Below are 11548 nucleotides of genomic sequence, written 5' to 3'. Positions count from 1 at the left end.
GCTTGGGGAAGAAAATAGAAGACATTCATTGATTTTTAGAAACATTTAATAAAAGCCTGCTGTTTCTCAAGTACTGGACTAGGAAAAGGAGGTCATGTATAAGACTACCTGAGCCCTCACAGACAGCCATGGTCACATAAGAGACACACGCTTCACCAGACTGTGATAATCCAGTGATTAGGGTTGTGATAAAAGATGCCCAGGGAGCCACGGGAGCCCAAAGAGGTGCCTGGCCAGGCTTAGAAGTCAGGGAAGGATCCCAGAGGAGTGGATATTTGACCTTAGACCTAAAGGAAAGATGTAGGTCACATGGCTGATCAACAGAGATCAGCCAAGAACCTTGTTGTGAGAGCTAATAACATGAGAGGGCTGTGATATAATGAAAAGAATAAGGCAAGGGTTCTTAATTGGGGGTCCGCTGAGCTTCAGGACACCAGAAACCCTTTTAAATTAAACGTAAAATTTTCCAAGTGCTGGGCTGGCCAGTTAGCCTAGTTGGTTAGAGCGTAGCACTAATAACACCAAGGTATTGGGTTTGATCCCTGCACCGGCCAGCTGAGGGGAAAAAAAATTCATGTGTTATGTATGTATTATATTTGCCTACATGACACATTCCTTTCCCCTCTCTCTGATAACAGTATCAACCCCCCTTTGGAGAACAGTCCCTTCCTCAATCCCACAGGGTTCTGACATCCTTTAAATCAGAGAACCCTTATTGGTTAGGCAAGTGACAAAAGCCTGGCCAATCATGGCATTCTACTCCCCCTTTAACCTAGGCAATTGGACTGAGGAGTAGATAACAAGACCCAAGCAGGGCTAACCACAGCCCTTCTCTGGAATTTACACTTGGTTACTAAGAGAAAAGCTCTCATTTTATCTACTATGACTAAGCAAGCTTGATATAAACCTGGAGCTATTTGCAGTAGGCCTGGGACATGATAGTCTTTCCTAGAAATCTATCCTAGAGGAAAGTCTGCATATAGACACACAGCCATGAACAAGAATGGTCACTGTGCAACTACAGGGAGAGAGGAGAAATGGAGGTGAAAGGAGAGGAGGAGCTTGGCAACATCATTTAGTGCTTGAGGCTTAGTTCCCTTCAACCCTCCACTTCTCCACTACACAAGAAAACGCCATTTTTGCTTAAAGCTGGGTTTTTGACTGTGGGCTGAAAATGTCCTAATAAAGAGCATACCCTCATATGTGCAATTTCTTGGAGGGAAGTTCATCATTCAGATTTTTAAAGGAGTTCATAGTCTTAAAAGTGTTCAGAGCCTTCCTTGGTAAAGGCTTTGGAGTCAGTCAGATCTGGGTTTGAATCTCAACTTTATCATTTACTAGGTGTGTGACCATCAGCAAATTAACAACTTTGAGGCGGTTTTCTTCATCTATAATATGGGGACAATATCCATCCCAAAACATTGCAATGTTTATCACCTACCCTGATACAGAGAAGCTAAGTAGTAACTGGTATTCAAGTTCAGTGCTTTTCCCCCACAATGACAGAGATGACCAACACGAGGAAAACAGTGAGAACCAGGGTCAAACAACCTGGAAAAAATTAGAGTAAAAAGGCCACAAATCACCTTCATTACAGTGCATTAGCAATGCTTTCACGTGCTCTGCCTTCGACCTCTCAAGAGCCATCATGGAACAGATTTCAGAGACTGACCTCTGCAGTCCCAGGGGAAAAAACTCAGGCCAACTCTGGGAGTTAGAGCCAGATACGGACTCCCAGTGAAAAGAACTTGTGAACTGGTAGAGTTGTTTCCCACAGCAACAACAGCCTGTGGGGAGTGTGCATCACTTCTTGCTGAACACGTGGCCTGAGTGATGCTAGGGCTCCTTCAGAATAAATTATTTCCCATACCAGCCAACCGCCAAAAAAAAACCACACATATATATAAAATTCCTGTTTTGAGGGAAGATGAGAAGGCCTTGGATGGCGACTGTGATACTGAGCCAGAGTTTCTCAGAAAAGCAACAGGGTAAGGAAAAGGAAAGCAGTCCTCTCAGGATATAAACTACGTATGCTGGGCCCAACTGAGAGCATCCCCAAGCCCTCAAACAGTCTACTGGTCTACTCTCTTAGGCGTCTAGATTGTCTGGATCTTGAAGTTTCCCTACACCTGTGTTTCTAGCCATCTCCCGGTCTCTTGGCCTATTTCTCCTAGGCTCATGGCCTTTAGTTGGTCTCTGTTTTCCTCTCACCATCTTTAGGCCTCAGTCTCTTTTCCAGTCTATCTTGCTCACCACCCTCATCTCTCTTCCCTTTCCTAGTCTGATCACATCTCTCTTCATGTTTCTGTTTTTTACTCTGATTTTCTCTGTAATCCAACTGTCTCTTTCTCCATCCCTATTCAGTTCCCCACTTGACTTTCTCCATCTATCTCATTTTCTGTTTGAATCTTTTTTTCTGGTTCTCCATTTTTGCCTCCCACCAGGGTTCACTCTTCATCACCTTCTCGTCCTTTCCATTTCTCCATCTCATACTTTGTCTCCCAATTGTCCGAAACTTTAACAGTAGTTAACACTTACTGCTTACTTTTATTATCACATATACATATTCTAAATCACATATATATGCACACATACACACACTTTTCTCACAACCCTAAGAAAGTGCTATTATCACCCCCTATTTTACTCAGCCACAGAGAAGGAAGGAATAAAAGGCAAATGAGGAATTAAAACCTAGGGATTTAGAATCCATTTCCTCCCTTCTCCATCGTCTCCAGTTTTCGTCGGGTTCTCCCTATTTCAGTCTCCATCTTTCCATATCTACCGGTCTCTCCTCATGATTCAGTGTCTTGTTCCTCCACTTAAACCGTTCCCCTCTTCAGTCTATTTCTGCTCCCTACCGCCCCCTCTAATTTTTCTACGTTTTCCTCCACCTCCTGAGTTCATGGAGCGACCACATCTCTCTCAGCCTCAAACTCTGTGAGCCTCTCGGTGAAACCCATCAGCCTTGCGTCCTCGATCTCTCTAGTTTTCTGCTTCCCTCTTCTCTCAACACCCCCAACCCTCTTTCGTTCCCTCAGTTTCTCGAAGCTTCTTTCCGTGCCTCCACTTCTTTCAATCTCGGTCCTCTGCCCCCCAGGTTCTCTCAGAGACGCTCAGGCTCCATCTCCTTCCGCTCCTGCCCATCCTTCGGCTTCCTCCCAGATTTCTCCTCATCTCGGGATTTTCCTCGCCCCTGACACTCTCCCCAGCTACCCCCGACAGGCTCGGACTCCGACCGCCGCCAACGCAGCCACCATCCGCAACCGCCCCATCCCCCTCACCTCACTAACTGCCGCGAACGCCTCAACTTCCGGTCCCGGGCGACCCTCGCGCGCCCAACCAGTCCTGCGCCTGCGCACGCTGCCCTCACGCATCGACCCCGCCCCTCCCCAGACAGCGGAGCCAGTCCGGAGTTGCGGGCGGCCCAAGACCCACCTCGCGTCTGCGCACAGCACGCTCACGCCCCGCCTCGTTTTGGGCGTGGCCTCTGGTGGCCCTGCGTCCTTTAGGGGCGGGTGGAAGCGTCGCGGCAGGGACTTGCAAGCGCTTGCTCCTCATCCCGTCCCCGTACTCACTCCTTATGCGCAACCACCTGCTCCCCAGGGTCGCCGGGAAGCCGGAGTTTTAAGCCAACGAGTGAGCTGGCTCGGGCCCAGGAACTATTAAAGCAGTCTCATGATCACTCTGTTAATGTATAATTAACTAATAAATAATCCAACCCAACCCCAAGCTCCCTGAAGGTAGGGTCCGTTTCTGTCCTGGACGTCTTGTGTTCCCCAGAGCCTGACGCAGAGTAGATGGTTGGTAAATGTCTGTTGAGTGAACGACTAAATGAATGAGAAAAATGAGTCCTCTGCAGTCCTAGACGTGCCAGTCGTGTGGGATTTAGCCTCAATTTCCCCATTTATAACAGGATAATACCTACTTTTCAAGATTGTTGGGAAAAATAAATTAAAAAGTACTCGTATACATAAGGTACATAAACTGTGCTGTACATATAAGTGCTCAGTAAATGTTAGATTTTTGTTATTATTATCGCCTTCCTATCATTCTATTTCCTTAGGGTAACATTGCCCTTTAGAGGATACATCCTGCATGTCTGGAATTGGTTCTAAGCACTGGACATACAGCAGTGAACAAAGCAGGTAAAGTCCCTGATCTTGAGAGCTCGCATCTTAGTGACACAAAAAGAAAAATAAATAGGATGTTGAGCAGTACTTCCTGCTATATGGATCAAACAAAGCAGGAAAGGGGCATATAGAGTGATGCTGTCTTAAGTAGCGTGGTCATGAGATTCGAATTCAGGGCTTAGGGAAAAAATGTTAATTAAAAAAATTAAGTGGCATGGTCAAAGAAGACATCTTCATTAAATTTGCAGTTCAGCAGAGAGCTGAAAAAAGTGAGGCAGTGAGCCATAGGGATACCTTGGGGCGGGGGGCTCATTCTAGGTAGAAGAAACTGCAAATATAAAAACTGAGATGAGAACGATCTTGGTGACTTCAAGGAACATCACATAGGCTTGTGTGGCTGGAGGGAGGGAGGGAGAAATAGTAAGGAATGAGGTGGGGAGAGGAGGAGGATAGATCATATATACCATGGCAAAGACTTTGGCTTCTAATCTGAGTGAGGTGGGAGCCATGAGAAGAGTTTGAGCAGAGGAGGAAAATGAGACATGATCCGACTTAGATTTTAACAGGATTCTCTGGCTCCCATGTGGGGAACAGACAGTAGGGAACCAAGACGAGAAAAGGTAAGCAGGGAAGAGGCCACTACAATAGATGAGAAATGGTAATGGCTGGACCAGGGTAATGTCAAAGTAGATGGCTCCAGTTGGATTCTGAAGATATTTTGAAGGTAGAACACAGAGGGATTGGCTGATAGATTGGCAATGGAATGTGAAAGAAAGTGAGACCTGAAAGATGACCCTAAAGTTTTTGGCCTGAGTACCTGGAATTATGGAGTTGCCACCCACTGAAATCAAGATGTAGGAGGAGGGCTGAGAGATAAAATCCAGTGTTCTGTTTTGAGCATATTAAGTTTAAATTATATATTGGACATGTCAAGTGGAAAGTTGGATATAATTATCAAACCTTTGGGAAACAACTCAGAGAGGCCAATTCATACATTATTATCAAAAGAAGGAGGGGAACAAAAGAACTAAGTATTCTTCTTAAAATTTCCAATCAAAAACTAGAACTTTTAAAAGAGGAAAATGGCAGGAGGTAAACAACAAATATGAAATCAAAGAAAGCCACAACCTGCCAATGTAGGATTGAGTAACAAACTTGAGACTAGTTCTTAGAAAAAAATATTAAGACCTTTCTTTGGAAACTCCAGGAAATCAATATTTTTATGGTAAAAATTAGACAGAAACAAATGACACAAATATGCAAACTTAAGAACAAAAAATGGAGAGTTACAACAAACAAAAAACATTCTTTTTAATGACCAAGGGAATTTTATGTAAAATTGCACAGAAATATACTTGAACGTTCCCAGGTCTGTGTTCCTTCTGGGGGCTTGGGAGAGAATCTGTTTCCTTGCCTTTTTCAGCTTCTGGAGGTCACCTGCATTCCCTGGCCCATGGTCCCTGTCTCACATCACTCTGACCTGTGCCTGTCATTGCATCTCCTACTACTGACTCAGACCCTTCTGCTTCCCTCTGAAAAGGACCCTTGTGATTACACTGGGCCCACCTGGACACTCCAGGATCATCTCCTCATCTCAAGATCCTTAACTTAATCACATCTGCCATGTAAGGTCACATATTCACAGGTTCAGGGGATTAGGATGTGGACATCATTGGGAGCCATTATTCTGCCTGTTACAGGGTCTGAGAAGCTAGAGAATAAGTGTGTTCAGCAGTGGAGAGAAGCATTGAATGCTAAACTAAGGAGTCTAGACATGGCCTTACCTTCAAAATAGGTTCCTAATCTGTTAACCTCTCACCACCTGTGCTGTATGACCCTGATCCAAGCCACTATCATCGTGCTTGGACTATTGCAGTAGCCTCCTCACTTCCCTCCCCCCCACCATAGTCTAATCTCCACCAGCAACCAGAGGGATCCTATTAGAATCTAAGTCACATAAAGACACTCCCCCGCTCAGAATAGAGTTGCCTGATTTAGCAAACACACACAAAAATTACAGAATGTGCAGTTAAGTTTGAATTTCAGATAAACAATAAATAGTTTTCAGTATAAGTCTGTCCCAAATATTGTATGGAACAGACTTATACTAAAAAAAATTTGTTGTTGTTTATCTGAAACTCAAAAAAAAATTTTTTTTTTAAAGATGACCAGCAAGGGGATCTAAACCCTTGACTTGGTGGTGTTAGCACCACGCTCTCCCAAGTGAGCCACGGGCCGGCCCTTGAAACTCAAATTTAATTGGGAGTCTTGCATTTTATCTGGTAATCGTAGCTCAGAACTCTCCCTGAATCCCCAAACACTTGCTATGGCCTAGGAGACTTCAGACTCTGGCCTCCCGTTACCTCTCTCCCTTCATCTCCCTTTATGCTCTCCCCCTCACTCACGCTGCTCCATCTACACTGGCCTCTTCACAGTTCCCGGAATATGCCGGGTACATCTTGCCTCAGGACCTTTGCACTTGCTGTTCTCTCTCCTGGGAATGTTTTCACCTAGATTTTAGCATGACTTCCTCTCCCTTCTTCAGGATTTGGCTCAAATATCACCTTACCCAAGGGGCCATGCCTGGCTAAACTATACCGCTGCCTCACCCAGCTCTCTTTGTCCCCTGAGGTTTCTTAGCACCTATCACCACTTGACAGATTCCATATTCCTGTGTTTGTTTGCTTATTGTCTGTCTTCCTTCACTAGAATGTCAGCTCCCTAAAGGCAGGGTTTGTGTCTCTTTTGGTCACTGCTATACCAGCAATGCCTATAACAGGGCCTTGCACATAGCAGGTGCATAATGGATGTTTGTTAAAGGAATAAAGGAATAAAATGAAGATATCATTGAGCCCCCGGATCCAGCTGTGCCTGAAGCTAGTGAAATGGGATAGGAGGAAACAAACCAGTGTCCCTCTAGCCTATACCTCATTCTCTGAGACCAGGTCATGGCTGGTGGATTTCTTGCTGACCACGCTTTCATCTTTGCTCTGGGACTCCCTCAGGGCCCAGTGACACGCAGCTGGCAGTGACCTGCGAAGTTGAGCCCGCCCAAAATACATGAAGAGCATGGGATTGAGGCAGCTGTGAGCAAGGGCAAGGCCCACAACCAGGGGTTCAGCCCTCAGGGCCCTGGACAGGAGCACAGAGTTGGGGGCAGCTGCAGACAGTACCAGTCTCAGCATGTGATAGGGGGCCCAGCAGACAAAAAAAGCCACTATGATGGCCGTGCCCAGTGGCCAGTGGCGGCGGGTCGCTCGGCACAGGAGGACACCATGGCAGCTGGCCACAACCACCAGTGGTCCCAGGAAGCCAAAAATAAACCGAGTGGCAGTCACTGTGTTCTCAGCCCTGGCCGAGCCTCCATAGTCCACCACACACTCCAGCTGGGATGGGAAGTGCTCCTGGTGCAGCCGGCGGTAGATGGCAGAGGGCATGGTCAGCAGCAGGGCCAAAGCCCAAGCTGCCCCACAGGCCACCTGCACTCTACGTGCCCGCCCAGCTGAAGCCCACCAAGTCGGACTGAGGGCCAGCAGGCAAAGGTCAGCGCTGAAAGCAGCCAGGAGCAGGACGCCAGTGTACATGGACAGCAGGATGGCCGAGGGCAGCACCCGACAACCTACTGCTCCGTAGGGCCAGTGTCCCCCACAGGCAATGGGCACAGCCAGGATGGGGAGGGACAAACAGCAGAGCAAATCCGCCACAGCCAGGTGGAGGAACCAGATGGCACCCACCCTCTGGTGGGCCTCCTTCCCAGTCACCCAGGCCACCATGGTGTTGCCTGGCACCCCCACCAGGAAGACAGCTGCATACAGCAGGAGTGGGGCCACACGGAGGGGGTCGATGGAGAGGCAGGCGCCATCTGAGCAGTCCACAGGGAGATCTGGGATGTCGCTGTAATCCCCGTACTCGTAGCTGAAGGAAGCGTTCTCCATCCAGCCCCAGACACCTGAACAGAAGAGAAATGCTGTGAAATCTCAGTGAAGAAAACTCTAAGGTGCTTGTAATCCTAGGGTGTAGAAAGCCCAGACCATCAGCATCTTGGAAACTAGAATATTACAACCATAGAGCTCTAGTGCTTGAAATGTTAGAAGGCTAGCTCATTTGCATCTTGGAGTTCTAGAATATTACAATCTTAGGACTCCAACATGTCAGAATATTGGAATTGCAGACTTGCTAAAAATTTTAGAGCCCCATCTCATTTGCATCTTGAATTCCAAAATATTGCATCTTTAGACCTTCAGCATGTATATATTTAGAATGTAGAATATTGTAATTCTAGAATGCCAGAGTGTTAGAACCCCAGCTCGGAATTCTAGAAAACCACAATGTTAGAACTCTAGCATAAAAACTCTAGATAAAAATCTTGGAATTCCAAAATAATAAACTATTAGAACCAATTATTATTTGTTATTACAGAGCTGCACTGTCCAGTAGAACTTGCAACGTTGATGGAAATGTTCTATATCCAATGCCCTAGTTGTCAGCCACATGTGGCTACTGAGAAACTAAGGAACTGAATTTTTACTTTTACTTAATTTTACTTGGTTTGTCTACCTGTGATTAATGGCTACCTTATTGGACAGTGAAATTCTAGAGCACCAAAATGTTAGAACACCAGCCCATTAGCTACCTGGAGTTCTAGAATTTAAAATGTTGGAATCAGAATATCTATCAAGAGGGTAAAAGGTTAACGTGTATTCATAGCAAAAGTACTTGTCTTGGTTCTTCCTCATCCTGTTTTTTCTAATCTTGGTGCAATGAAAATGTGCCTCTGGAGCAATTTTTAACCTTTTTTAATATAAACAAGATTATAGTAAAATATGTGGACAGCAAAGTGTACACATCACAGAGGTACAGCTTGCTGGGATTCATACCTGAACCCATCTGTATAAATAGCACCCAGATCGAGAAGCAAAACATTCCTAGAATCTTATTAGAGCAATTTAAAAATGGGATACTAGAGTTAGAAAAGAGAAAATACAACATGTTGAATTCTCTACGATTCATTTGTTCATTCATTCATTCATTCAGCACAGTTCCTGAGCCCCTTTTCTGTTCCACATGCTATTCTAGGCACTGAGACACAGGAGGAGACAAGACAGATAAAAATCACTTTCCCCTGGAAGCTGACATTTCATGAGAAAAGTCAGACAGTAAAGAAATAATTAAGCAAAATACATAGTACTTTGGAAGGTGATAAATGCCATGGAAAAAAATCACAGAGGGAAGCTGGCCATGTGGGAATTTCACATGAGTGCTCAGGGAAGGCTTCTCTGAGAAGGTGACATTTGCACAAAAACCTAAAGGAATTGAGGGAGGGAGCCATGTGGAGATCTGGGGGAAGAGTGTTCCAGGCAGAGAGAATAGCCCGTGCAAAGGCTCCAAGGTGGGAACATGATGGTCACGTTCAAGGAACAGCAAGGAGGTTGGGTTGGCATGTTATGTGCCAGGCATTGCTCCAAGCAGCTTTGAACATAACGGCAGAGAGAATAGCCCGTGCAAAGGCTCCAAGGTGGGAACATGATGGTCACGTTCAAGGAATAGCAAGGAGGTTGGGTTGGCATGTTATGTGCCAGGCATTGCTCCAAGCAGCTTTGAACATAATATCACTTAATCCTTATAATAACCTTCTGATTTTGATTGTATTATAGCCATTTTACAGATGAAGTAACAGAGGCCCAGAGAAGTTAAGTAACCCACCTAAGATCACTCAGATAAGTAGGTAACACAGTTGAGTTTCAAACAGTGTTAGGCCTACTCTGGAACCCCATGCTCTAGAATATTTTCATCCCCAAATCTTCGACTCTGGAGAGTTGGAAGGCAGTACAGCCAGGTGCTCCATGACCCTCGGTGACAGTTGCAGTTGACTCTCTCAGTTTCCTCATCTGAGAAATGCAACTCATGGAGGTGAACCTACCTCACTGGTTTGGAGAGGCCTTGAGGAGTTAATACGTGTAAAGCATGTCGCACCAAACAAGTGCTCAGACAGAGCTTTGAGTAGGACAGGACCTAAGAGTCCCTGCCCCACACAATGTCAGAGTAACCTGGCCCTGCAGCTCTCTGCTGACTCTCATGGGTTGGCTAGCACTGCCCAGAGCTCCAGCTGGTGTTGACACAACAGGAAGGACAGAGAGGAAGTTGGGGCAGTCCCCTCCGGCCTTTCCACCCTCCCAGGTAGCAGTTAAGAGGCCAAGCCACTTTTTTTGTGTGTTTGGAGTTTGGCACCCTGGGGTAAACGTGCACAGGATTTAAAAACTCAAAACTCCTACCAGCTCTGTGGCCATGGGCAAGTCACCTAACGTGTCTGTACCTCAGTTTCCTCGTCTACAAATGGGAATAATCACACACTTACCTTGCAGGGTGTCGTAAGAACACAACAAGTTAACAGGAGCAAAGGGCGACCACAGCACTGGGCTGCGGTTTGAGTAGGACAGGACCTAAGAGTCCCTGCCCCACACAATGTCAGAGTAACCTGGCCCTGCTGCTCTCTGCTGACTCTCATGGGTTGGCTAGCACTGCCCAGAGCTCCAGCTGGTGCTGACACAACAGGAAGGACAGAGAGGAAGTTGGGGCAGTCCCCTCCGGCCTTTCCACCCTGCCAGGTAGTAGTTAAGAGGCCAAGCCACTTTTTTTGTGTGTTTGGAGTTTGGCACCCTGGGGTAAACGTGCACAGGATTTAAAAACTCAAAACTCCTACCAGCTCTGTGGCCATGGGCAAGTCACCTAACCTGTCTGTACCTCAGTTTCCTCGTCTACAAATGGGAATAATCACACACTTACCTTGCAGGGTGTCGTAAGAATACAACAAGTTAACAGGAGCAAAGGGCGACCACAGCACTGGGCTGCGAGGAGCATTACACGTTGGCTGCTGTTATCGCCATCTACACACACGCTCTCTCCCCTCCCAGAACCCGCTCTGCCCGGCTGCTGCTGATTACAGCCCAGGAAACTTTCTGCGCATAAGCAACATTATCAGTCTGTGGCATTTCCTTCTTAACATTTTACACAGAAATGAGAGCTTTAATCACACACTGTTTCATTTCTTCATCATTTCCCCTTAATGCATCTTAGAACTGTTTCCCAATCTAACCGCACACACATCAACCCCATTCTTTGCAGGAGCTGCGAAACCAGTCCACAGGCTGCAGGCGTCATGTTAACCAGCCTCAGACTAAAGGACATTTAATAATCATGGTAACGATAACCATGAGAAGCATTATTATTTTATTATTTTTTACAATAAATAAAATGTCTTTATTTTTATATTGATTACTCATATACTTATATCTATAGATAAAACATAATTACCATTCTTATTATTTAATAACAGTTAAAATAATAGATGAATTTGTTGAGCACCTATTATGTACCAGACATAACTCTCCTAACAATCCTGTGAGGTAAGTATTACG

General features: G+C 45.8%; 1 protein-coding gene across 1 annotated transcript; it reads right to left on the bottom strand.

Moving 5' to 3' along the window:
• Positions 1-7054: 7054 nt before the first annotated feature.
• C5AR2 (complement component 5a receptor 2) lies at positions 7055-8068 on the bottom strand. Its single transcript, XM_008586035.1, has one exon. The coding sequence runs from the start codon at positions 8066-8068 to the stop codon at positions 7055-7057; it is 1014 nt and encodes a 337-aa protein (XP_008584257.1).
• Positions 8069-11548: the final 3480 nt, after the last annotated feature.

Source organism: Galeopterus variegatus, unplaced genomic scaffold, assembly GCF_000696425.1.
Source record: "Galeopterus variegatus unplaced genomic scaffold, G_variegatus-3.0.2 Scaffold3811, whole genome shotgun sequence".
Classification (NCBI taxonomy): Eukaryota; Metazoa; Chordata; class Mammalia; order Dermoptera; family Cynocephalidae; genus Galeopterus; species Galeopterus variegatus.
This window is presented reverse-complemented; position numbering and strand designations above follow the sequence as displayed.